The sequence below is a fragment of the Neodiprion pinetum genome, chromosome 2 (genome assembly GCF_021155775.2).
Source record: "Neodiprion pinetum isolate iyNeoPine1 chromosome 2, iyNeoPine1.2, whole genome shotgun sequence".
NCBI classification, from domain to species: Eukaryota; Metazoa; Arthropoda; class Insecta; order Hymenoptera; family Diprionidae; genus Neodiprion; species Neodiprion pinetum.
Genome location: NC_060233.1, coordinates 41,663,345 through 41,684,735, shown reverse-complemented (window position 1 = coordinate 41,684,735; position 21,391 = coordinate 41,663,345). Strand labels below are relative to the sequence as shown.

General features: G+C 51.0%; 2 protein-coding genes across 2 annotated transcripts in view; one reads left to right on the top strand and one right to left on the bottom strand.

Moving 5' to 3' along the window:
* The window catches only part of Ser (protein serrate), a 62,871-nt gene that overhangs the window by 40,997 nt on the left and 483 nt on the right, over positions 1-21,391 (bottom strand). The window contains exons 3-4 of the mRNA XM_046614660.2: positions 21,052-21,131; positions 17,324-17,545 (exon numbers count right to left, since the gene is read on the bottom strand). Coding sequence (XP_046470616.1) covers positions 17,324-17,437 — 114 coding nt within the window. The 5' untranslated portion in view covers positions 17,438-17,545; positions 21,052-21,131. The remainder of the gene's footprint in view (positions 1-17,323; positions 17,546-21,051; positions 21,132-21,391) is intronic.
* Positions 18,162-21,044, top strand: LOC124212317 (Protein phosphatase 1c interacting protein 1). The gene has a single exon (XM_046612209.1). The coding sequence runs from the start codon at positions 18,162-18,164 to the stop codon at positions 21,042-21,044; it is 2,883 nt and encodes a 960-aa protein (XP_046468165.1).

Below are 21,391 nucleotides of genomic sequence, written 5' to 3'. Positions count from 1 at the left end.
TGATCCCCGCAGGACGAGTTTAATCCGTACATTTGACAAAAAGCTCGCGTATAACAAGGCCAGGCAACGAGTATCCGAGCCGAGTTCGTTGGGGGCGAGGAAGGGGCGAGGGGCGGATATCTCAGTCGGAACGATTCGTTCCGGTCGCCTTTACATCCACGGATACCTGCCCACCACGAGCGCCTCGCTCTTATTCGATTAACTCGCTTTTCTTATTTCGTTGACGTCCTCTCTTTTTATCGGGAGGTTGCCGAAACGCGGAGTCGCACCGAGACCCAGGGCCGCTCTATCTTTCTCCCCGTCTATCGGGCCCTACCCCCCGAACCCTTCGCTCGATTCCCGAGGCGCTAGACCCGATCGGGCCCTCCACCTTACGCACGAACCTTCGAGATCCCAGGCCCCGACCCAGCCGATAGCTGGGCCCGACACATCGGGCCCGCCCAGGAGGTACATTCTCCTCGCCACGTCTTCCGCCGTAATGAAAAAGGAGGAGATTACGTAGAAAAAGAGGAGATACCCCGACCGCGGGACGTATGCTCTATGTCCATTGTGTACAAATAAAGGCTACACGTATGCGCCAACGTGTCGCACGTATACCGTTTAATTGGATTTCGGATTATAATCCGAGTCACAGCCCGAAACGAAGAGTGACACCGGAATTTTTTCCAGGGTTCGTGCGGTCTGTCTTCGGGCCTTATACGCGGAGCGAAATTGGCATTTTCGGTGGCGATGTGAATTATTCCCGGTGTTTATACAGCTCGCCCGGCCGAAGGGTGATACTTTCGGATTGGAATTCCTCGGTGGCGTAAGACAGGAAATAATGAAATTACCTATAAACACGTAATCTACGACCGGGAGGCTCGAGGCGACGAAATTCTGAGGCGTCCGCGGTACGCGGCCGGCAATAAAACGGCCATAATTTTCCTCCGCACGAGGACCCAAATTTCACTTTTCTCAACGACGATCGCGTCGCCGGTTCAGCCGTTGCAACGCATGTGCGGCTATCGGAGATCAGCCGCGTCAAACACGGATTGTTACAAAGAGTGACATACTGTAATGAGGAATCCGACACTCGGGCGCAAGGCGCGCCGAGGCGCGGCTACGACGACCAAAAATACCGATTAAAACGAGGGGAAGAATCGAGAGGAGAAGGACGACGAGCGTTTGAAAGAAATCGGAACACACGGAACCTTGACCGCGTCGCCGGAAAGAGGACGGCCGGGGAAGAGGAGGCGTTTCGAGTTTCGACAGATAGAGACGAAAACGTCGGTGTTATCTCTATCTCCCCGCAGGACGCTCGTGCGTCGACCAAACCGCGTCCTGAGGATCCGAAGCGCGGCGAGAGGGCGGGAGACGAAGGATGGCCCGCTGACAAATCACGATAAGTGCACTTGTTCGCTGCCCTCGTGCACGCGCGTTGCGATACTACTAATTAGACACCCCTGTACCATTCCACCAAATTGATAAGGGCTATCGGCCAGCTAGGCGCCAAATCTATCATCGGTGCAGCGAGAGGCCCGGTTCCGTCGAACGGGTCGGAGCTGAAGAGTAAAAAGGCCCCGGCTGCAGGAGGAGGACTCCAGCCGGCGTTCCAATCAGGATTCGAATTAAATGCTCCCTCTTCGCGCGGACGCTGATGCACAATAACTTCACTGACTGAGCGTAACGAGACGAGACGAGACCGAGGAGTCGGGATTTCCACTGGATTCTTCGTAACTTATATCCAATTTTATTACGCAATCTGACCCGACTTGCTACCGCTGCTTTGACGCGAGTTGAAGCGTTTTCTCATTTATTGAAACCGTCATGCGTCTCGTGTTTACGCCGTATTTACCTAATCTCACGATAAAATAGGATGACACGAGCCTTAAACTTGACACCGAGGAGCATTTTTCCTTTTTTTATTTTTTTTTTTTTCTTCTTCTACGCACGATTATACAAGTAGGTATGTTCGTTTCGACATATTTGGAATTTCGAAGCATTGACGAATAAAGTTTCTTAAAAGCCAATAGTTTTTTTATTTTTTTTTTTTTCGTTTTCTGTTTCGCAGCCACGTACAGTTCGCGAAATTGGATACACGGAAGCTGTGTCAAAAATAATCGACTTCGACTCTGCCTGCATTATCGTCGCATCTCATCAGTGTCCGAAATTTTTTGATCGCAGGAACGCTGGACACTGAATAGCATCCGAGAAGTGTTTGTTCCGCCATTGCAAGAACAAAAGCTACGTACTTTAATAATCTCTGAAAATTTGTTTAGCGCAATTAATTAATCACGAAATTTTCAATTCAACGTACGACCGACAAATTTTTGTCACTTATTGCCGTACCTATCGTAGCTGATTACACGTGGAAGTAGGAAGAAACGTAACGGTCGGCGTGTCTCCGAGAATTAAGCGTGATACGCGCGACATTCTTCATCGCATATGTCGTTCCTCCGAGGCGGAGCGTCTGGTTTTTCATATAAATCGCGTATATTTTCCGGCCGACACGGCGCACACAAGTTTACAAGAAGGTATCGGTTTCGTATTAGGTGCACGATGCCCACAGGTATAGATGTAACAACATACCGTGTATACCTGCACAACCAGCGCTGCCGACGAACGTCTCAACTCCATATCGCTTTCTCCTTCGGGCACAAACCGTAGATCTAGATAATTTGTGATTAATTAGATATTATGAGAGTTATTGATGGGAACAGGAGGTCGCGAGGCTGCAGCACCAAACGACCGGCGAACCAACCACCAGAAAGACAGGCCAACTTAGGAACGAACAAACCAGTGTACAGAGATCGGATCAACGCTGGTAGGTGGTCCATCCGCCATCCGCCATCCTCCAGCATCCAGCATCCAGAGTCTAGGTTCTAGGCAGCTCTCTCGGCCACGCCGACCTCGAGTTATCCCGGCTCGATGGCAACACGGAACTGCTCCTTCTTCTCGCCCATACATATACCCGATTCGACGAGACTCCGATTCCCTGTAGCGGAAGGTGATGCCTCTCGGATAGGCGATCGGATTCGTCGCCTAATTCCGTGTCACGCGTTCGCGTCCGGCTGATCGTGATGGGGTAAACGAAGTGTGCGGGAACCGGACGGGGTTTCGGTGTCCCAAAGCGATTAATGGCTCGGTAAATGTCCCATTAAGTCGGTGCGATCCGGCCACGGTTGGATCAATTTTTATAGCGGCAATCGGCCCGACCGATAGCTCGTATTAATTAATAGTACTGCAGCGAGCCGCGGCCGATCGATCCGAGGTAGGCGACGTGATTTCCCCGAATTTCATACCAATTATTTTCTTACCGAAAAATAGAGTAACACAGGTTCACCGAGCATCGTGGGAGGTAGGTTGGTACAAGAATCGCCGCCGAGGAACCGACTCGTCCGACCAACAAGATGACAATTCGATCGTCCCACGAGCTGTCGCCGATGCTGCGTTACAACTCGATTGAAAGAGCTGCCACGCCGAATCAATGACCCCCGGACTAAATCGACTTGTCGCAATTAATGTGAGGCGGTTTAGTTTGCGGATATTTATGGGAGGCGGAAACGGGCGCCCATATAAACTACGGGTCTAACGGTCCTGCAATCCCTCGCTTTTCCATCACGAATTCAACTACGGGCGCTACTGTTGAACCTCGAGCGGGTGTCGAACGTCGTGTTCCGAAGACTCGGGGCCCGCGGGATGATTTCGCCCACAGGGATTTGGCACGTGATAAGTTATGATAAGTAACGAGGTTTAATCTACATGAATTATCTAGCCGCTATTATTTGCATAAATTACGATTCCCGGACCGCATCATCATGTAAATGTGGTAAGTGATCACGGTCATGTACCTGGTCGTTACACGCCAAGTCACTCGCTCGTCGTTCGTTGTGCGGATTTCACAATTTAACCAGACTTCACACGTTAATACCGCGGCTCTTAGATCTGCCCTCCACGTGGAAACACCGTATTAGCTGAGATTACCCGCTGTTTCGCTATGCGATACCTATTCCGATGCATTAACCGCGACAAATCGGCACGAACTCTCGATTATTCAAAGCAACTTTTCAATCATTCGGATTCATCACTGCAGCAACGAGATCATTCCCCGCAAAATGTTAATGCACTTTATCAAAGAATATTCTGTGCTCGTGAAAAAGGAACTCGCAGACAGCGATTATCGCCTACCTGTAATCTCTTCGAAATAATTTCGTAAGATCATTAAAACTCTCTTCAATTTTGATGAAATTCACTTGCCCAATCATACCTACTTCGTATAAAATTAATAAGCAGATTCTCGGAATCGTTAAAAAAGAAATGTTCAATTAAAATGAAGCTGATTTATTTTCCGTGTAATCAAATAGTCCAGAGATATTTTCGTCAATATACCGCAAAAATGCCAACTGTTTCGAGATATTAATTATTCTTCATCCTGACGAAATCATCGCCAAATAATTAGCGAAACATCTGGAATTATACATACTCAAGCGAAGCCAATTTGTTATTTCGTATTTCTAAATTTTCTTAACGAACCAGCGTTTATACGTACAACCGCTAGTATTTTCTGAGACGTTCCAAGATGGAGAGACGATACGATATTATCGCGGAGGGATCTCGCCATAACGATCTCCTCCACTGCAGAGTAGGAGGTGTCCGTTGCTCTCGGAATGAAATCATCCGAGGAGGTGTTACCAGTTAAGTTAACTCCGTAACACAGGGAGGAGAGAAACGAGAGAAGGTAGAGAGAAGCAGAGGGTCACGGCTGTTGGCACGAGCTCTTTGGTCACAGCATCTTCACGCAGGATTCATAATTACTCACCGTATCGTTCCCGCGACGCTCTTCCATTCGTAACTGTGGTTTTTCTCGATCCCCCTGAAAGCCTCGGGTTGGTCGGCATTCGTTCTTTCCCACCGACCAACCAACGCGACGCGAGGTCTTTGCTCGTGAAAACGACCGGCATGCTTAGCGATTCGCGGCCCGAAACGATGTCATCCTGAACTGGAAACTTGTCACACTTTGTTGATAAGTGATAACGAAACACCCCGTTCCTCTCTCTCTCTCTCTCTCTCTCTCTTTTTCTCATTCTCTGTCGGGATGGAGGAACATGCGACCAGGACCAACACGCGAGGGAAGTCCAGGTCGGAACCCGGAGGACTTGTTCACCAGCGAGCACCGCTTGTGACTTGCGTCGCGTAATTGGACGCTGCGGGATCTCTCCGGCTGATTAGCCAGGCCTTATTCCCCCGATTTCCACCCTCGTTGACCTTGCTATACTTGGCTCACGTGACCGATCGACGAAGCGTCGCCGGATTTGCCGATTTCGAATCACGGAGCATGCGCGGTAATTACCGACACGGTTGTGGGAGTTGCACGTTACACCTTGATAAACCGTTTCATTCGACGTACTCGAATTCACGATGTAAAAAGATCGTCACTTACACGTCGATGAAAGACAGACTCTTTTTCACAGCGTGCCTAATTTTCTGAGAATAACTTCGGCAGCCAATAAAATCCATTTGCTGGCAACCCGTGAACCGTTAGTTCGATTATTCTAAAATTTTTTAGTTTTTTCCGCGAGACAAACAGTTCTTGCGGGTTCCTTTGGCACGGTCGAAGCTATCGATTAATTGAAATTCTTGTCAGCTTTGCAGGTTGCAACAAACGATTGAAATCGGAATTGCAGTTTTTTTTTTAACGTTCTTTTTTTCTTGCTAAACCACTCAATAAAAGTGTTTAATTTCAAACTATTAACTCTATAGTTTACGTCTAAAAGTTGCGAAAATAATACGCGTATTAAATTGGCATATAATCAGGCTCTCGACAGGACTAAAAATTAATTTATCGGGCCCAATTCGACGCATACTAATGTATAATACACGCAGATTACAGCCAACTGCGGGTATACAATTTGTACAACGCTAGACGAGTTGATTAAATAAATTGATACGAAATAAGAAGTTCTTTTTATTATAGCCGCGAAAGGAATCCGTGTAACCTGCACCATCTTGAAAATCGTAGACTCGCATCGCGCGGTAACTCTGCGCAGACTTGTCGCGACACGTTCAGTATTATAGTTAGGATACCAATTATTTGAGCAAAGTATACAGAGACAAGTTTATTACCGTATAGATAGCTAGAGGGCTCGGGCATCTGTGTTGTAAAGTAAAAAGCGGCAGGTTTTTTTCTCCACAATTATTATTTCTCGTATCTTGTATTATTATTATTTATTTATATACATCGTCGTAATCCTGATCACGCTGATGATCATGATCACCATCATCGATCGACTCGTCGAAGGCAATATAATTAATAAGCCAGCCTCGAATGAGATAGATCATTAATATTGCATTTATTGGGGTCCCGGCGAGTTAGCGTCTCGGTTTCCGAGGCGTGGCTCACGGAATAAGAACGCGCGGGGGTCGCTCGGGGTCGCAATAAAATAACCAATTCGATACGCCGCGTTTGCCAGGGGCCTCATTCTTTCCACATGCTGGGCCCGGTCGATCAGGCCTAATCACCGGCCCATTTCGCAGCCGCTGCTCGTTGCGTACAGCGCCGAAATATTGTATTCTCCTACCGGAAACGCGAGACCCCCGTAAATCTGACCCGCAGGGGCCGGCGATCGATTGCGCAACGTCGATTTATTCTCGCAACCGATAACCGGAAGTCTCAAAGTTCGCTCTTCTCCGCACCGAAAGCGGGACGGACACCCTGTAGGTACATCACGACGACGAGCGAAGCGAAGAGAAGCCGAGGATGCGATCGTGTTCCCGTCTCCTTTCCACAACCGGGAATGCCTTCTCCTCCCTCCTCTCTCCTCACTCTCTCTCACTCTCTCTCTCTCTCTCTCTCTCTTCATCGTGCAGCATGCACGCGGCATGTGCACGGCATGCACTCCCCGGCCCAGAGTCATCTCGTGAATCGCGATTTACTTGGAGAGTACCTGTGCATCCTACTGCTAGACTGTAATAGACCTAATGGGCACTATATTTATATTATACGGATACTAGGACGGTATGAGGCCGGATTTTACGAGCCGCAGTCAGAGACGAAGTGGACGTTGGACCGGCGTTTATGCCTCGAGGCGCCCGCCCTTTGCGCGTTTCCCTAATTTTCCGTCGCTGTTAATTAATTGAAATCATCAGAGAGCGAGATCATTTCGTACCCGGTCAACGTGTAGTATAATTGTGATAATTAGTGAGTCGACCGGCCGTAACGATCAGCTTCGATTTTACAACTTGACCAGCTGATAATTACACGTGCGCGGCTTAACTCGAGAGTAATTGTTATAGGAAAATCGTCTCGTGTAGCATCGAGAATTAACACGAGTTGCTCCGGCCGTGCAGGCGTGAATTTGTCCTCTTAACGATTATAAAGCGAGACCATTATTTTCAACGGTATACCAGAATCATAGCGTTATAATAATAGCTGCCGCATATAATCTGCAGCTGCCGCGCATGACACGCGTTAGGAATTACGGTAAAGCCGTAATATTCTCACGGATAAGTTTTAGAAAAGGGAGAGAGCGAGAGAGCAAAAAATTAAAATAAAATGTAATAAAGTGCACGCATATACAAACACGAAATTACCGTGCGATTTATAATCTGGACAGAAATAAACGGACTGTATATACATATTATAAGAGCGAACGGACTCCCGGAGATTTTCGATTGCTCGATTCTACTTAAATAGAAGCTGCGGTTCGAGGTATGGACACGTGTATATATTCACGTCTGACTGATTGAGCTCCATTTTAAACACTAATTTATCGTTGCTTCATCCTCGAGGAAGACGAATTGCACTTGATTATTTAGCCGATGTAGCACCGCGTTACTCCGCATCGGGCAGCTCTCGGACTTCGATTTCAGCCCGTAACGATAATTATTTGATTTTATGGCAGAACTTTATGCCTGTCATTACCCGGACCTGAACTGTTCCAGGTAAGGTAATCGGCGAAATGTGCGCTACTGTACTCGGGAAGTTCGCCAGTGAATTTCGCGGTATGTTCGGCTGCCTCGGGCGCCGTTCTATTTCACCGACGAGTGTAATGACCGGTAATGCAGAACGCGAAACTATACGAGCCCTGCAGGGCCGCCGTTCTTTCAAAAATTGCCACAATCGCTAGGCGAGCGGTTGGAAGAACGTCATTTGAAACATGCGCCTCGACGAGAGAACAATCCGGTATATTTCACTCCGTCGGACAGGTTGAACGAAGTGTTTCGAGTAAATTAAACGGTGAGCTTCGCGTTGGCGGATCTTCCAAAAGCAGTTATCTCAACGATCAGGCAGCATTTTTGTTCATCCCGCAATCCTTATACGGTCCGAACGAAGCTTTCTGTGATTTTAGAGGATAGATTCGATGTGCAGATGCGGGATACGCATCGTCACACTTGACGGACCATGCAACCGAAACACTTTACTTCATTATCAATTGAAGTCTCCCCCCTTTCTCTCTTCGTGCGGAGATAATTTTCAAGGCAGCGTAAATATATCGGCAAGCTTTGGCAGGTGAGAAAAAACGTGATATCGTGCGTTGGTTTGTACTGTTTTTCAAAGAAGTAAAATTCTCCAGACCGCGGTTTAATCAACTTCATCGATAATCTTGTTTCAGAAAAGAAGTGATCGGAAAATGCAGCTTTACAGTCGACGTGGACTTCATCCAAATTTCATACAATTAACTCTTACTACCGATGAATGATGCATCACGGTTAATTACCACTCCCAAAAGCTCGCGCGGTGCGAGTCGAAGAAATGAAAAAGGATCGGTGGTGGATATTCCCCGTGGTTCAACACCGTCCGTGTACCGTCTTACAAAACGGATTGTGAATCGAGTTGTTACAGGAATCGTTTGGTGAACGCGGTGAATAAATATATACATCTACGGACAACCGCGTGAATTCATCCGAAATGATGACCCAGTGCGCGCATATGTGGGCTAATGACTCGCATCCAGCGGCGAGACAAATTGCGGGTAGACGTGCGGAGGATGCGGTATAAATTTTGATAACTTTTGATAAATTCCCACAGCTAAATGCCCGTAGCGATATAGCGCGCGCACGTTGCCTGTAGAAAGTCCCACATATATACCCGTACCCGTAGCATCCGTACACTGATTGCGCGTCGTACGACGCGGACGGCACAAAATGCCAGGCAGCGCCGACCGCCGTGGTTAAACGGCACGAACACACGTCGTAGCTTTGGCTAGACATTTCGTAGATATTGAGCCGATACGAAGCGCGATATACAGATATAGAGGTATAATGGCTCCGGCGGCTCCAGGTAACTACACGTCAATTCTAGGGTACCAACCAGAAGATGGGAGATCCTATCGGGCCCCCCGCTGGGGCCCGTGATGTATCGATCCCGCGCATGCGGCCCTGACTGTCCGCCCCCCCCCCTCCCCCCTCCCGCTTGCCACGTACCCCGCAGCCAACTACTTACTTAATTTCCACAGGGCCCCGCCGCCGCCCCCCGAGCTGCTGCCACGCCGCGGTTTTCAACCTGGCGAATTGGGTGCCAGCTGCCTCCTCAAGGGTACGAGGAACCTGCGCCGCGAGTCCCTTTGCCAGGCGTTTGGTTTGAAACGCGAAGCTCGCGCTTCACGCATGGCCAAGCCCGCTAATGCCTCGCTAATAGCCCTCTTTCTCCTAGTTTTAATTTATTGCCGTGTTATTTCTCCGCTAGCGGTGGCACCGACGGACTCTCGTCTCGTCGCTCGTCGATCCTCGATCCTCGATCCTTCGACTGACCGGAACCGGCGTTACCTCCTCGCGGGGTGGTCCACGCAGCGGCACGTGATCCAGCGTGACTTGATGAATTTGCTACGCGTTCAAGTCGAACTCTGGTTCTCATTTTCTCGGTACGGTTATAAATTCCCACGGACAAGAACCAGCGCGTCCTATCTCCTCGGCGGACTTTGTCGCTACGATTTGGAAAAATTACACAGAAACACGCCACGCAAGTTCGTCCAAAAATCGAAGGGATCAGTCGCGAGAAATTTTTATTCCTTCATTCTGAATCGTTTACTTGTTCACAACGATTCATCATTATTTCCCTTTGGAATACGTTTCGTAGCTGCGACTCAATTATATAGGTATAGGTATTGCTGATTCAAACGTTATTCTCCGAATGACGTGAAACATTTTATTATCACCGTGCATATCATCTTGTCCTATTTTCGCATTGAATTGAAGTAAAATGGTATAAGACACCGTGAGAAAGTATGTGGCTGACAGTTGACTCGTAGAGGATTATGGAGTTTGCCTGCAAACGAAGCGTTACAATTGTCCGTTTTGCGAGCGACGAACGTTCACTTACCAGGTTTAAACTACGGACGTTTTACTGGTATAGAAGTCAGTGCCTACCGCGGGAAAAGGCAAAGAAATATCTGCAACAAATTGACGAAAACTTTTCACGCCTTGACAGCGACGTCAGTGGTCGATCGGCTTTGCGCTCGAGTAATCAGCCGTTACTCGCAGCACGAGCTATAGATCGTTGGGAAAAAAGAAAAAAAAAAAAAAAACAAGATGACAACAAACGAGTAAAGTGTCTGTAACAATATAATTCCCCGCGGCGATCTTTAATCTGTCCGTTTCCAAACGATTGCCCGTCGTTAACGCGGGGAAATAAGGCGTTGATAACGCGAAACGACGCGGGGAAAAATTTTGGGCCAGCTTTGGCGCTGGGGAACTCACGCCGTGATTCCAGACCCCAAGGAAGAAGCGCCTCCGGCTCGGAGGGCATGCGCTACCCCGCGACTAATCGTCGGTTTTACGCTTTTTATCGCCGACGATCCGCGCTTCTTCCGCCACCGTTCTTATTCGTTTTTGTCCGTTCTTTCGCCGACTCGTCGGGCCCCGATCCTTTCGTGGGTTCGTTTTCCCACAGAATAGTTTGACGGCGCGCGGGGGGAATCGGTCGAGGATTGATCGCCACCCGGCGGAGAATGCCTCGCGCAAGGCGTGCGACCGACTCCCGGGGCTTCCTGTCCCCGGCTCAAATTTGTGCGATATACGGGCCCGTTTCTTTGGGGGCCCGAGCCGGGCGAGGAGGGTGCCGCCGCACCCCGCGGGCCCCGCGAGACACGAAAAGAAGCTTAAGCGCCGATGTTATCGCCGGCGGAGGAGGTTCCGCGTAATCTATCCAATTATCGGCGGATGGATCAGAGCCGTAAGGCCCGGCGCTGGGCCCCGCGAGAAGATCGAGGGTTGCGCTGCGCGCGCGGCTGCCGCGCCGCTGGCCTTTGCGTAATTCCCGGCGGGGCGCGGGCCCTCGAGACGTTTGCAGGGCCCCGCGATTGGGGCGGGGTCGCGACGGATTGCACAACGCTGCTGTTCCCTGGCGTGCGATTGCCACTTAAAGTGCACTATAATGGCCGCGAGACCGCCGAGAAGAAGGCGATCTTAAGAAACATCGTTGGGTGAGCACGGCGCGGAACCTGCAGCAGCCAGCAGGCTGAACACAGAACAACGCGAGGCCCCGCGGATGCGGATCGCCGTTGGGCCTTTCACTGGGGCCCGCGGGCTGCGGGTCGCGACCTCCGCGCGGTCCACTCCCTTTTATTTTTCATCTTTACTTTTTACCTGCTCCTTTTTTTCCTCTTCCTTTTTCTTCCTCGTCTTCATTCTGACTCCATTTTACCTAACCAGGCTCGCCTCTCCTTCGGGCCCCGAGCGCATTGCGGCTCCGGGCTGCTCGCTCGATCTACTATCCCCCTTTCTCTCGCGCCTCTGACATCCCCGCGCTCCATCTTCACGGTTTGCTCGGCTTATCTGATGCTGTAATACCGACTTTACGCTTTGGTCAACCCTCCACTTTCCTATCTCAATATAATTGCTCTGTTATATCCAGCCGCAACGATCCTCTACAACCTATCATAACACGCCGCAGCACTTGGTCCGCTCCCATATACTGCACTATTCCCTCTAGATCCCGCAATCCCCCCTCCGCCTAGATCTCGAATTGCAAACACGAACTCCGCTATTGCGCAGAAATTCTTTCATTATGATAATTTATTCACTTTTTGCACAAGTTTAATCAACTTCTCTTCGCGGACTCTTCGTGCTTCCTGTGATGTTTGTTTCTTAAAACGAAATCTAAAAAATATCTCTGATACGAAATTGCGAAAGTTTGGAATTGACATTTTTCTTCAAGCTGCTTAGAAAACTGCAGAAATTCACACGTAAATACGTGATTATTTCGAGTTGTAATTCTGACCTTTGGTTCGTTGTTTTCTATTCATATTTATTTTTTGTTTCAATTTTTATCACGTCAGTGTCTCGACTCCGGAGCTATTAATATACCCTGATCGTACATGTGAGACGATCGTTGGCTGCAGAATAGTTAAAGGTCTCGCCGCAAAATATATTTCACGTGAAATCGGACTGTCGTACGTGTCAAATTTTTTAAATAGCGTTCTCAGTCCCGGTTGGCTTTTAGACGGATTTCGTATATTCATCGTATAATGTCTCAACAATGTCACCGCTTGTTTCGTAAGATCGTTACTCGCCGTCTCCGCCGTTTTTATACCTAGGTGTCAAGTGAGCATGTACACGTGTTTAATATGGCAACATTAATTACATACGTACAGGCACACGCGCATTACATCTGAAAATCTTCTACGGGGGAATTATACGCAGGTATATTATATACACAGGCAGCGATACGAAGCGGCGATAAAAAAATTAAAACCAAGGCAAAAAAAGACACCTGTACGACCGAATGAAAAGAGCTCGCCCGATTTGTGCGATCCTTTGAAACGAACCGCTGGTGGGCAGAGCTTCGAACTTAAATTTCGCTATGTTTCATCCAATCGCGACGTCCTCGCGAAGCTTGCGCGTTTCACAAACTCCGAGTTCCGTCTCTCGTTGATCCTCTTCTCACCAGATTCCGCTGTCTCCTTCTCTTCCTCTCTCTCTCTCCTCCTCGCCGAGGCTAAGCCTCGTCTGGGTCGTTGTCGGCGGTTTCATCCGTTCGCGCAGAAACAATTACTTTCCTTATCCTGCCAGCAGCTCTCTCATGCAGGGTAGCGCAGTGCATAAGATGAACCCGAGCTGCAGGGGAGCCGAGAGTATTAAACCGCGGAGAAAATCGTCTGTGATACACACGTACGCGTACACACCGAGCCATTCTTCTATTTCACGGCTTCGTCGCCTTATCCCATCGACGCTTCGTAGGTTCGCAGAATAAAAATGAAGGAAGGCGAGAAGGTGGAAGGAGGTGGAAGAAATAAATAGAAAAAGAAAAAAAAAAAAAGTAAAACCGGCGTGGTTGTAACTCCGCCGCATTAAGGAGCACCGCTGGCATTGGCGCCCGAGGGCTCGAACACGAGCTGAAGAGTACGAATCCTGTCGCACCTGTTGCACGAAATCTAGTCTCATACAAGCAACGCAAAAGCCTAAGTGGCTGTTGTTCTGCCCATTAGCCATCGTCCCGCAAAATTTTTACCCACTAAACGCGTTTCCAAAGAGATTCAGACGACTCCTCGGCCACTGCAGGCAACATGCAGCAGCCAGCTGCCACAGCGATAAGTTCGGAATAATTCCTCATACCACTGTACCGCTGCCTCGAGAAGGACCGTCCATGATCATCCGCGATGTGAATATCAAGTTTTTAGTCCTGGGATGAGGCGGCAGAGCTCTCGGTACGTCACGACGAGCCAGTCCTTCCCCCCCCCCCCCCCCCCCCCCCCCTCTAATACTACCCACGTATGTGAAGAATATTATTTACCTACAGAGAATGAGACTGCAAGGAAAACTGAATTAAGGAGACATCCAAGGTTTCTGTCAACGTAAAAACTGCCGGGGAAAATTATACCACCGTACGTACGTTGATTCACCGTATTTACGTATGTTTCAATGCGTTTTCGAATCGTTCTGCAGGTACGGTAATAATAACCAACGTGATCGTTTGCGGAAGGACCAAAGCACTGCGGAATCCAGGTATAATTTTAAGCGGCAAAATACGTCGCGTTGATAATTCTTTCGAAAATTACGAGGCCAAACTGGGACGAATAATGTCTGATGCACGCAAGTTATTCCATTCCGTGAAGAAATACGGACAAACAAGTACATTCGAACGATCCAATTTGCCACGGCTTATTCGTTTAGCAAATTCAACTATATCCACGCAAGCAGAGTTGGATTGCAAAATTTCACGTGATCTCAATCGGATACGTGACTTCTCGTACGTCTTGAAACAATGAAATGATCCTTCACAGCGTGTATAGGTAAAGAATTCCTGCGATACTTGGAAACTGATACATATTCAGGAACCTGTTGGAATACGACTTTGAGCAAATTGTCGAGAATCGAGTTGCGGAGGATTTTATTGAAACTGAACGCTGGATGCCGTCGGTGATGAATTCGAGACACGAACGACGGGCAGTCGCGGAAGCGTTGCGGATGAGTTGAACTTGACCGCTGCTGTACCGAATTTCATTTTTAATCGGTCAAACAGCCAGAGGACAGTGTATAGGAAAGTTGTCCGTGTGGTTTTAAGTCACGTCCGCACCTCTGACTTAAATCATCGCTTCGTTGACTGATAAATATTACAATCTCGCAGACGTTTATGCGCCAGCTAGTACACACATAAATACCGAAGATGATTTTGTACAGGTAAGTATATATCGAGGTAACGAGTGAATTTAAATTCAAGGTACACTCCGGCCACTTAAAACGGTTGTTGGATCTATCCTGTTTCCAATAAGATTTCTCGCGCCAAAGCCAGCGGTACGTGCCGCTGTGTACACGAGGCTGGAGTAACGCCTGGTACCTACCTATTCGTGGTCGAAGTTGAGAAGACCCGATACTCGCAAGACTCGTCCGCATATGACGGATCCAAATAACAGCGAGCAGAGAGCCCGAAACACTGGAAGCCGCGTGAGTCCATTTGTAAGCAAAACGCCTCGACCTGAGACCGTTATATCCCACAGGCGATAAGTACGTACACGCACACACACGCGTGTCACGCGTGAGCCGTGTGTATAAAATCGACGCATCTCGGCCGCAGCAACGTCGACAAGGGTTGTGAAGAATGCATCTCTGGCCGAGTCACAACAGACGTGCGTACGCGAGCTAGCGTACAAATTGGGCTGCACGGGTTGTTTAACAAATTTGGTCTAGCGCTGCGGGGGGTTGTTGGGTCGCTCGAACTTCTGACCGGTGATCGCGCTCCGCGGGGCCCGGCGGATGTGCCCAGCTCTAATCCCCCGGGGCCTGAGGCCCGGAGCGACGGGATCCTTGGGTATTCGCTGCACGAGCAGTCGCTCGCTCCGTACAGACTCGAGCACCGGGCATCGAGCAGACGCTCGGGTCCATGTCGGCCTGGCGTGGCGCGGAGTGGAGCGGAGCGACCTGCACGAACGGGCCCAGCGTCGGGCCCAGCCAGCACACAGAGCGGCGCAGCGCTGGGTGGTGTGCGCCGGTGCAGCGCAGCGCGGCGCAGCGCGCCGCCGAAGGCAGGAGCACGAGTGAGGCCTCCTCCTCGGCTCGCGGGAGAAGAGGTACCGCTATCGCCCTCTGACCTCTTAGAGTAAGCGAACGAGGCCTCGCGTCCATCGCCGCGGATATATACCGGTAATTTTGCTCTCGGCTCCAGCTTCCTGGTCCCCGTACGGATCGGGATCTAGATCACCGTCGAAAAACAACACCGGTGCACCACATACCGAGATCATGCTTCTTCCATCGATCGGAGACTCCGGGAGACGATTGGTAATCGACCCTCGATTGCAGGATGAAAAAATCCTCGAGCGGGTTCGGGGAATCTACGGATTGAAAATTCTCTCCCGTTCGCGTATCTGCGTTAAATGCGCTCCGGTCAAAGGTTGCGCTCAGCTTGCGGGCCACGTATCTTGTATACCTACGGACTTGAGGAACCGAGCACGGTTTCTTTCGATGCGGAATTGGCACAGCCTCTTCACGGTCGCAGCTAGAAACGCCGCGCTGACGCTCTACTCGAGACACACACGCTGCGCTGCGCGGATCGCGAGTTTCCGTGTGCGTGTATAATAGCTCACGGCTTACAGGTTCTCAGGGTTGGGGTACCGTTAGCCTCCGCAATGTCGAGGATGATATTTCGTATTCTCTGCTCTCTCTCTCTATCCTCTCTCTCACTCTCTCGAGGAACTCGCGCGGCCCGTGCTTGACGTTCGAAAAATGGATGACAAGGCCGGGGAGCCGGGAGGGATAGTGATCCAGCTCGGACCAGGTCACGCGACGGATGTCGAACTAGGATCGAAGTTTCCAGCAGTATGCACCCTGACCACGCGACATTATTCTCAAGCTTCTCGCTGCTCCGGCCGCTCGATCCACACGAGATCAAACCACGTTTATACCGGTTGTAACTGTTTCCAGAAGATTTCGAGAGCCGGCCGGGGTGAGAAGCGATGCGGTTCGGCGTATACCTAACACCGCGCTTTGTTCTTTCAGGTCGAGCAGAGGCTCCTGCGCGGGCAAAGGATCGCTCCGTTTTAATCGCTAATCACCAATTAACCGGGCGTCCTGCGTCCAAAACCCCCAGAAGCATTTTAACGAGCTGCGTGGTCGTCTGGTTCGGAATTTTACTTCGGCTAGCTCGCCGCTCGCTGCCCGCTCGGTCGGCTGGCTGTCGGGCGTCCAGGTCGCTCCCTTCCTCCGCTGAATGCCCCGATGGACTATGCGAGCTCCTCGTGAGTTCCGGTGTGTGCGTGTGCCTGGACCAATTAGTGCATACTTCGGCTCGGTGTGGTGTCGGTAGTGGCTTTAAGAGAAACACGGACACGGACAAGCGGGCATTGCTTCGCTCTTCGCTCCTCTATTTTCCTGCATTTGTTTCTCGCGTATCCAGTCTCGGTCCTTGCGTTTGATCTGTCAACTTGACAGGAGGGTATTTTAAATTTTCAGTCCCCGCAGTTTCGTGGTCATCGCGAGCAACCGATGGACTAGAGATCGCTAATAAGAGAGAGAGACAGAGAGAGAGAGCAGCAGGGCAGAAAAAACCGAAACAAAAAACGCCTCTGCTGAAGGGCGAAGAGAATCGGCGGACATGAGTTGTTTCGGGGGAAAAGAGGAGCAGCTCTACCTGCTAGAGTTGATGGTCGGTAAGCTGCGACTCGTTCCCGAGAAGACGAAAGACGTAGGGGATTGTCATCTTGTCATCAAGATTAAGTTCATCGATTTCCCAGTCTTCGAGATCTCGAGGGGTGACTTCACCTCGACCAAACCTTCGCCGCCCGACGCTGAAGACGGATCGCTCGACTTCTCGGCAGGAAAATCATGCCTCTTTACCAAGCAGCCGCGAGACCTGGTGCTAGGAATGCAGTCCGATCCCCTTAGAGTAGGCGTATTTTGCACGGGCGATACTTACCCGATCGCCGAGTCCGAGGTTCCGATGTCCGGGTGCCTCTGCGACCAAGTTGCCATGGCGATGAACGACCCGGATCATTTGCCAAAGCCGTACACGCTGAAGGGTGGCTTCCATCTCCAAGACCCAGGCGGCAATCCGTCCGGAAGCGTCAGCCTCGACTTGAGACTCACGTGCTTCGGAAAGTCGATCACCACGCACTACCAGCTCCAGCCGAAGTCCTTCCTGTTCAAAAACGACAAAGAGAGTGGTGAATTTTGCGTGAGACGCGTAGTTCCACCGCCGCTATGCGGCGATCAGTCGATCAAGGTCATCCAGGACGGGCGAGAGATGCAAGTGGGCAAGTGCGGTGACAGCATGCTACCTGACGCCATTGTCGAGGACGTACTTCCGGAACCGCCTGTACCGGTCAAGGAAGAGAAAATAACGAAAGGTGCCAAGGGCGTAAAGAAAGAGAAATTGCTAAAAGGTGAAAAGGGCAAAAAGAAGGCAGCCAAAGCGTGATCAGCCCACTTAGGCATGTGAGAGATAGGACGAGTGGAATCGGTGAGGTAAGAGCGATTCTTTTCTGTCGAAAAATTTCCGTAGCAACGAAATCGATATGGCGATCACAATCAGTTGGTGATCGAAATTTGGTGTCGGCTTACCGCGGTCCCCCTGGGTAACTGGGTGCAAAATTAATGGAGTGTCTTACCGTGAATTGAAATGTTCCACTAAAGGATAAAAAAAAAAAATATTGTAAACGAAATTACCGTAGCGTTTTTTTTTTTTTATTTCTCTCAAATCGCGCGGAGGACGAGAAGATTCACATAACGACTAGTGCTCGTAGAGCTGTGCAAATATGGACGCGTGCGGTACGTGCGTTGGCTCGAAAGAGGAACAACTCTACATGGTGGAGCTGCTCGTTGACAAGTTGAACCTCAGCCCGGACAAGGTACGGGAAGCTGGTACCGCACCTTTGTCCGTACATCTCAAGTTCGTCGACTTTCCAGCATTCGAGATCAGCCAGGCGGAATTCGTCACGGCCAAGAAGCAGAGCGACAAGGATGCGTCGTTGAACTCGGACGGAAAAACGGGGGCGGAGGGTCTTGTGGATTTCAGCGCTGGAAAGTCGTGTCTCTTCACAAAGCAGCCGCGAGACTTGGTGCAGGCGATGCAATCGCAGCCTCTCAAGATCGGTGTTTACAAAACGAGGGAAAAAGTTCCGTGTGAGCCTCCGAAAGGCGACAAACCGATTTGCGAAACGCAGGTACCGCTGTCCGGGTGTCTTTGCGACCAAGTGGCAATGGCCATGAACGATGCGGGACATCTGCCCAAACCCTACACCCTCAAGAACACCTACAACCTGATCGACTACCAGGGCAAACCCTCGGGTACCATAGCGATATTCCTCAGACTCTCCTGCTTCGGGAAGTCGATCGTGACTCACTTCGCCTTCCAGGAGCGATCCTTCCTCTTCAAAAGTCCGCAGTCCAGCGACGAGTTCCAGTGCACCAGGGTTCCACCCGACCCGGAGGTACTCGCCCGAAAGGCGAACCAGGTCAAGGACAAGATCTGCGTCCCCCCGGGCGGCACGGAGCAAGAAGAAGACCCTCTGCCGAGACCTCGAGACGTCGTTGGGCTGGCTCCGATCTGTCAGGAGCTTGCGAGGAGGGACGGAGGCCCGGCGAACCTCGACCCGCCCATAAGTGCGCCATCGACGGCACCGAGGGTCGGCATGAACCGTCCGAGCTTCGAGAAATTAACCAGCGCCGAGAAGCTGAACGATCGGGATTACAGGGGGCTGGTGTACCGCGCCTACCCGAACCAGCCGACGTGCGCTTGTGCCCCGGGGGGAAACTTCCTGAAAGGTATAACCGGGGACGTTCCGTGCACGGGGGCGGCCTGCGGGGGCGGCTGCTGCGTCGGCACGAGGCGTTTCGACCCTCCGGCAAATGATCATCACGGCGGCGGTAAAAACATGCCGTGTTACACGGGAAATTGCTGTTCCGGAACGCCGTGGGTTCCCGGAGGAGGCTCACGGCTGCGGGGCGGTGGCTGCTGCGACGGAAATTATTCGAGGAACGGCCAACAGCGAGGTGGCAGCGTCGCGCAAATAACGACGAAGACGACGACAAATCGTTGTTTGACCGGCAACACTGGCATCCCAGCACAGCCGATCGAGGCCCTGATGACGGGGGCATGCAGCGTTCCTCAGGCCGGAGAAAACGCGAAAAAATCGTCTGGTTGCGGTTGCCAGGGGAAAAGCGGGGGCGGCGAAATGCCGATGAGAGCAGCAATCGGCAAAGATGGCGGTTCCTGCACGAAGAGACCCTGCCTCGGCATCGATTGCCTGCTGCGGGCGTTCAAGGAGACCCAAGAGTTCGTCGACTCGATCGGGAAGGTGCCCGGACTGGCGGGCCTCGGGCTTCCCGATCCCTCGGAGAGCCCGTATTTCGGTCGGGACCGCGACACCAGCTGCTCCCCGAAGAAGCCACCGGGGTCCAGAGCGTCCCCGTACACGAGCGCAGCGAGCGTTAATTCACCGGCGAAAAACCAGCCCGTGGGGGTGAAAACGACCCCCGGATTCCCGAGCCCTTACACGGTTGCGATGGCCGGGCGAACCGGCGTCGTCCGCGAAGCGGTATCCTCGTTTCCGGAAACCGGCTCATTCGGCTCGACACGTGCCAAGAAGAAAGACGAGAAGTCCGACAAACAGTCGGAACTGCTGCCCCTGCCTCCGCTGGAGATCGAGTTGGGCCCCTGCGGAGAGCCGAGGTGTAGATCCCGCAGGAAGAAGCCTCGGGAGGAGGCCCACGGCCCCGAGGCTCAGGGCGGGGCCCCGCTGTCGAAGAAGTTTCCGGCGCAGGTGAGGCCCGCCAGCGGGGGAGGCTCGTCCAAGACAAACGGTGGCACCGGGGGCGGCGCAAGGCCCGTCAGCAGGGGCAAACAGCCGAAAGGGCCGCACGCGGTTCCGGGCCCCGCTGGAGACCGGGCTCACTCGGGTTCCAAGTCGTACGTCAAGGTGAGCAGACGGGTGATGAAGTTCGTTTACACGGCCGGTGCCTCCTACCCGGGGATTAACTACGGGCACAAAAACTGCCTCGACGCGAGGATGAGGGTGCCGGCGAATATGGGGTGGCTGTGGAACACGAACGAGGTTGTAGGGAGGCTGAAACCCCGGCTCGGGTGGAAACCCGGGGCAATATCGAGGTACATGAACGAGCTGCTGCGACAGGCGAAGATGGCGGGCAACGCGGACAGCAGGCCCGGAAGCTCGTCGTCGAGGAGCAAGAAGGGGAAAATGCTGAAGAACAAGAGCAGGAGCTCGCCGTCGATACACAAAAGCCAGGGGACGGGGAAGAAGAAGGACGAGGAAGAGGAGGTCGAGCTGCCACCCACTTTGCACATTCACCGAAAGGACGGCACATACTACGTGACTATGTATCCGATAAAGCAGGAGACTATGGAGGTCCCGCAGCTCCAGGAACCGATGAAACCCCTGCAGTTTAAAATAACGAAGAATAAGGACGACGCCTCGATCGCCTCCAGCTCGACCGCGTCTGACATGGAAATTGAATTCTCTCCACCGGCTGCGGTCAATCGCTACCGTAAAAAACCCAATGTGATACACGTAGACACGCAGGTCAAGCAACAGGAAATACTAGACGCGTTTAAGCCCCCGGGCAGCAAAAAGGGCAAAGGGGATGGGAAAGGAACGGGCAAGAAAGGAAAGAAGAAATAATTCGTACCTGGGTGGAACACGTCCTTTCAATGGTATGAAGAAGAATCTTTATCTCGGATCTTTTCCCGAACGCGTAGAGACAGAATTCTGAAACACGTGAATCATACACCATTAATTTCTGTTATTTCTATTCCGTCGTTCTACCATAAATTTATTGCAAGCTTGATCTAGAATGCTATAGTGACATTCCTGTTACTTTGCGTGAGTAAATTGCCCGATAGAATATGATCCAGAATTCTTCGAAAGAGCTGATTTTCAAATTCTGTGACGACGTGCCGCAGAGAAGATTTTTTCTCATCAGGTAGAGAAAGGAGGCATAGCATTTCAAATATTTAAAATTTACATCG